General features: G+C 49.2%; 1 protein-coding gene across 1 annotated transcript; it reads right to left on the bottom strand.

The window, feature by feature from the left end:
- Window positions 1–609: 609 nt before the first annotated feature.
- On the bottom strand, window positions 610–5,389 carry LOC125402138 (olfactory receptor 10AC1-like). Its single transcript, XM_085700064.2, has 2 exons — window positions 5,341–5,389; window positions 610–1,595 (listed from the first exon to the last, which is right to left on the bottom strand). Exons 1-2 carry the CDS (start codon window positions 5,387–5,389, stop codon window positions 610–612), a joined length of 1,035 nt encoding a protein of 344 aa, XP_085556190.1.
- Between the last annotated feature and the right edge of the window lie 551 nt (window positions 5,390–5,940).

The raw sequence follows: 5,940 nt of genomic DNA, 5'->3' as shown, positions 1-5,940 counted from the left end.
ACTCACAGAGATCTACCTGCCTCTGCCTTCTGAATGCTGGGATTGAAGGTGTGGACCTTCACACATGGTTCTTTCTATATTTTTTAACACAGGGATTCATGCAGTCCAAGCTAACTGTATTCCATGTAACTAACCATAAGGATGACCTTGAACCCCTGATTCCACTTCCCAAGTGCTAGGAGTATAGGGGTGAGTCACCACCCTCAACTTCATTGGAGTTTTGTTTTGTTTTTCAGACAAGATCTTCCTGATCGGATTTTTGATCCTCCTGCCTCTGCCTGCTGAGGTCTAGAATTACAGGTGTGAGTCTCCACATCTGGTTTCCGATAACATCTTTTTTTTTTTGGTTGTCACATCTTGGACAGCAGATGCCACCAGCATTCGGTGAATGGAGGCTTGAGATGCTGCTGAACACGCATCCCTACTACAAAGAGTTATGTCATTCTGAACATGAGCAGAAGCGTTGCTACTCTGAAGTCCAGTTTGGAGGTCTTCGGATGCTACGGCCACGTTTACATCCGGCAGATGATGGGGAAGTGATGGGTGATGGCTGTGGCGTGGCGTGGCGTGATTTCCATCAGCACCTCCAGTAACACCTGGCACCCGCCGTTAGGCCGGATCAGCTTGCTGGACCGCCCCCATCGTCCTCTGGCTGACTACCCGTTGGAGGGCGCCCTGCATGTCCCGATTGCGCAGTGTATAGATGGCTGGGTACAAGAGCGGTGTGAGGTTTATGTAAATGAGGGACACGAGCTTATCTTCCTCCAGGGAGCGACTTCTCAGGGGTCTGGCGTACATGGCTGTGGCACAGCCATAGTGGAGCACGGCCACCGTGAGATGGGATGCCACCGTGTTGAAGGCCTTGCGGCGGCCAGCACCATCCCCCACCCCCAGGATGACCACCAGGACCCTGGTGTAGGACAGCAAGATAAGGATTAGCGGCAGCACCAGCAGAAGCATGCAGGCTGCCAGTAACGCGTGTTCCTGAAGGTCCCGGTTCCCACAGGCCAGAACCAAAACAGCTGGGAGGTCACAGAAGACGTGATTGACAAGGCCGCCGTGGCAGAAGGGCAGCTGGAATATAACAGTGGTGAGACCTAAGGCTAGGACAGAGCCACCCACACAACAGGAAGCTAGAAGGACCCAGCAGAGCCCAGTGGTCATGAGCTGAGGGTAGTAGAGAGGGCGGCAGATAGCCAGGTAGCGGTCCAAGGCCATGGCTGCCAGCAACAGGCACTCAGAGCCGCCCAGAGCCACGAAGAGACCCATTTGGGCCGCGCAGGTAGAAGGCGCCACCGCCTGGCCACCGGGAGGCAGGAGAAACCCGGCCAGCATCCGTGGGGTGAGTACCAGGGTGTAGGCCACCTCAACTGCAGACAGGGAACCTAAGAAGAAGTACATGGGTGTGTGCAGAGTGGGTTCTGCCAGGGCCAGGCCCAGAATGAGCAGGTTCCCAGCCAGGGTGGCCAAGTAGAGGGGCAAGAGGAGCGAGAAGAGCAGCACGCGGAGGCCCGGGGGCCACCCTGAGAAGCCTAGGATAACAAATTCCTGCGGTGCCGTCCAGTTGGGCTCAGACCAGTGGCTCGTGTTGGGGCCTGGTGGAGGACAAACCAGAGCGGAGTATCAAGGTGGACATCTTCCTCCCAAGATCCGGGTGCCTTTATCTTCTCCCAGACCCAAGGACTCTGCATCAGATCTCCAGAGCCCGCTCTGTGATGGCTCGTTTTATTTTGCTATTTTTTTTCATTCTACGTATCTACGTGTGAATACGCCGTGGGAGTCAGAACAGGACAGGGGATCCCCTGGAGAGGGAGTTACAGGCTACTGTGAGCTGCCTAGTGTTGGTGCTGGCAACGGAGCTTGAGTCCGCGTGGTAACAGCCAAGAGTCTTTCTGAACAATAAATAGCCCCATGTATATGGGCTTAGCCAATGGCGACTACCTGTCTCAGGACTGAGCCCTCCCCTTCACTCCATGCTCAGTGTTCAAGGGTCCCCAAGCCTGTCCCCTCACACACCAAATTCCATCTGGTCTTCCTTTGACTTGACTCATGGTTTTCAAGCCACAGCTTCCTTTCTTCCGGACATAAGTAGAGATGACCAGGATTGGAAATAAGTCATCCTGGATCAATTCTCTCTACAGCACCGTCAAGTAAAATGAAGGACCACACCCTGCCAAAGGAACCTCATTCCACACTTCCTTCTATCTCAACGACCCTCCTAGACTCGAATGGGTCTGTTCACTCCCAGTAAGACTCTTTTATGTCACATTTTAAAGTCTGGGTGGATATGTTTGTGTGTGCATATATGCATGCATGTATATGTGGGTGTGTGGAGGCCACATGTCAACATCAGGTAACTTTCTAAATTCCTCTTCATCTTATTTTTTGAGTCAAGGTCCCTCATTGATCCTAGGGTTTGGAAATTCTGTTAAATTGCCTGGACAGTAAGCTCCCCCATCCTGGACGTTGTAGGCATGTGCCATTATGCCTGGCTTTTTAATGTGGGTTCTGGGACTTGAACTCAGGCCCTCATGCTTGCAAGCAAGCACTTTGCTGACCAAGTTATCTCTCCAGCTTCACGTTTTATTTTATTTTATTTTTTATTTTGAGACAAGGTCTCTGTATGTTATGATCCTCCTGCCTCAGCCTCCCAAGTGCTAGGTTTACAGTTGTGCACCACCAGACTTGGTTGTCCTTCTAATAACTTCACCACCAGCTAGAGTGAGTTTTTTATCAGTTCTTTGCTTCATTGCCTCATCTTTGTTTTCAGGATGAGTTTGCTTCCCTCAGCTCTCCTCATCCTTCACGACTCCTCAGTCTCCTCTCAGCACTGTAACCCACACTGGAAGGTCTCCGTTCCCACATGCTCCCTGTCTTTTCACCTGCTGTTTTCTTTCTGGATTTCCCTGGAGACCTCATATTGTCTATCTGGAATTATTTAGGCTGAGTGTATAATTCTGCAGTATAGAACTTATCTAGAATCCCCAGTGAGGGGCTGGGGTGTGGCTCAGTGGTAGAGCCCCTGCCTAGAATCCCCCAATGAGGGGCTGGGGTGTGGCTCAGTGGTAGAGCCCCTGCCTAGAATCCCCCAATGAGGGGCTGGGGTGTGGCTCAGTGGTAGAGCCCCTGCCTAGAATCCCCCAATGAGGGGCTGGGGTGTGGCTCAGTGGTAGAGCCCCTGCCTAGAATCCCCCAGTGAGGGGCTGGGGTGTGGCTCAGTGGTAGAGCCCCTGCCTAGAATCCCCCAGTGAGGGACTGGGGTGTGACTCAGTGGTAGAGCACCTGCCTAGAATCCCCCAGTGAGGGACTGGGGTGTGGCTCAGTGGTAGAGCACCTGCCTAGAATCCCCCAGTGAGGGACTGGGGTGTGGCTCAGTGGTAGAGCACCTGTCTAGAATCCCTCAGTGATTGGCTGGGAGCATGGTTCTGTGGTAGAGCACTTGTCTAGAAGGCATGAGGCCCTGAATGCCATGCCCAGCACTGCAAATAAAACAAAACAAAATAGCCAGGTAGTGGTGGCACACGCCTTTAATCCCAGCACTTGGGAGGCAGAGACAGGCAGATCTCTGTGGGTTCGAAGCCAGCCTGGTCTACAGAATGAGTTCCAGGACAAAGCTACATAGAAACTATCTCAAAAAATCAAAACAAACAAAAACAAGAACAACACCACACACAAACACACACACCTCTAGACTGTCTGGAAAAGTTCTATTCAACCTCCAAGGCTGCTGTACTTATGTGTCTGTTCCTAGGCTCACTGGACATCATTCTCTGAAGCTACAGTTGCCATAGCAACACCACTAACTTCAGCCTTCTGGGATGGACAGTCTGAGCTATATGTCTGTGTAGTTTGCTGAATTACTGAAAGTCGAGGGATCAGTTATTTGAGCCTTAATCCTCACATGTTTGTATTGTATTATTATTATATTATTATATATTATATTATTATATATTATTATATTGTATTGTATTATATTATTATTATATCTGCACACACACACACACACACACACACACCCTTAGGTATTTTCCCAGCCCGGGTTTCCAGCCCTGGACCTCAGAGCGCCCCTGGCCTCACTGTTCCCTACAGTAATTGCTCCAGATTCTGCTGGATTCTTCTTAAACATGTTCCTATCACTTCCCATTATTGTGGCCATCAGATTCATTTGGAATGTGCAACTCATCACTTTCCTGTTCAACACCTCCCCAAACTACTAGAATTGATCCATTTCCACACTCGGTTACCAAAGGTCATGTCAACTGTGGCATGCATCTTATCTCCTTCCTCTTCTTACCCTCCGCACTTTCACATCTTCCTTCATAACTCTATCATCATCTTTATCATCACCACTACCATCATCACCACCATCATTGCCACCCACCATCATTTTTTTTTTTTTGCGATGCTTCAGATAGAACCCAGGACCTTTCCTGAATGCTAGACAAGTGTTCTACCATTGGATGACATCCCTTCTCCATGGTAATTTTGAAACAGGGTCTCACTGTAGAGTCTCTAAATCAGTGGTTCTCAACCTATGGATTGTGACCCCTTTGGGGGTCAAAAGACACTTTAACAGGGGTCAAATATGAGATATCATGCAATCATATATTTACATTATAATTCATAACAGTAGCAGAGTTACTAGAAGTAGCAACAAAAATGATTTTATGGTTGGTGTCATCACAATATGAAGAACTGTATTAAAGGGTCACAGCGTTACGAAGGTTAAGAAACATTGCTCTGAATCCTCCTGCTGCAGCCCCCTGAATATTGGGAGTATTGGTGTATGCTACTGCATTCAGATATTTTTAATATTTTGAGGAGCCTGAACTATCTTTAGAGGCCAAACAAGCATTCTGCCACAGAGTCATGTCTGCAGTTCCCATTGGAAACTAACTCAGGCTCTGGGACTTCAGAGATGGGCCCAAGAGATGAGAAAGTATCGTACTGTGAGCCCGAGGACCTGAGTTCAGTTCCCAGGTCCCATTTTTTTAAGCCAGGTGTGGTGACACACACCTGTAGCCCCAGCCCTGGGAGGCAGACATAGGACTCTTAAAGCACACTGGACAGTTAGTGTAGCCTAGTTGGTGAGATCATGGCAAGCAAAAGACCCTGTCACAAACAAACAAACAAATAAAACAAAGCCCAAGGTGGATGGTAGCTGATGAACCACAGTTAAGGCGACCTCTGTTGTCCACATGTATGCACGCAGGTGTACCTGCGTACATTCAAACATGCATATACCACACACACACACACACACACACACACACACACAGCCAACTCGAGCTCATCTCCCTCGAGAAGCTCAGCCAGCCGGGTACAGTTCCTGCTTCCTACCTTCAACGCCATGAGCCCGAGAGAGCAGGCTGAGGTGAAGCCCCACCATCACTGGGGCTGTCCTCTGTCATTAGTCAACGCTCCCTCTCCTCCCTGGAGGCTCCTGATGGACCAGTTATGTCGTAGCGCTCAGCTGCACAGAGAACCCTGAGGTCAGCCCTCCGATGCTCACTGCAAGATGCTGTCCAGGACACAAGTCAGGGCCCACTGTAAAATGAGAGTCGGGCCTTTCTGTCCCTTCTATGTCTGCTATTTTGTGGCACTGTAAAAAAAAAATCAAGTTTGTGCTTATGTTTTATTTTCAAAATAAACCATCTTCTTTTTTTTTTTTTTCAGTCTTTTTGAGACAGCGTTTCTCTGGCTGTCCTGGAACTTTCTCTGTAGACCAGGCTGGCCTTGAACTCAGAGATTCACCACCACCTGGCTATAAATTGTCTTTTGAAAACTATGTGCATGTGAGTACATGCACTTGCCTGTGTGAGTGTGTATGTCACCCTGGAGATCTCCCTCAACAACTCTCTTCTTTTAAAAAGATTTTGTTGGTTTTGTGTTTTTGTGTCTGCATGTGAGTCTGTGCACCTGTGTGTGGCTGTGTGAGGA

This window comes from Myodes glareolus, chromosome 2 (genome assembly GCF_982192425.1).
Source record: "Myodes glareolus chromosome 2, mMyoGla1.1, whole genome shotgun sequence".
Classification (NCBI taxonomy): domain Eukaryota; kingdom Metazoa; phylum Chordata; class Mammalia; order Rodentia; family Cricetidae; genus Myodes; species Myodes glareolus.
The sequence above is the reverse complement of the archived record's forward strand: the minus strand, read 5'-3'. Positions and strand labels throughout refer to the sequence as shown.

Coding starts and splice junctions, on each gene's coding strand:
- LOC125402138 (XM_085700064.2), bottom strand. CDS start 5,389: ATGGTGGGGCTTCACCTCAGCCTGCTCTCTCGGGCTCATGGCGTTGAA. Junction 1,596..5,340: donor TCGGGCTCATGGCGTTGAAG/GTAGGAAGCAGG, acceptor GTCCTCCACCAG/GCCCCAACACGAGCCACTGG.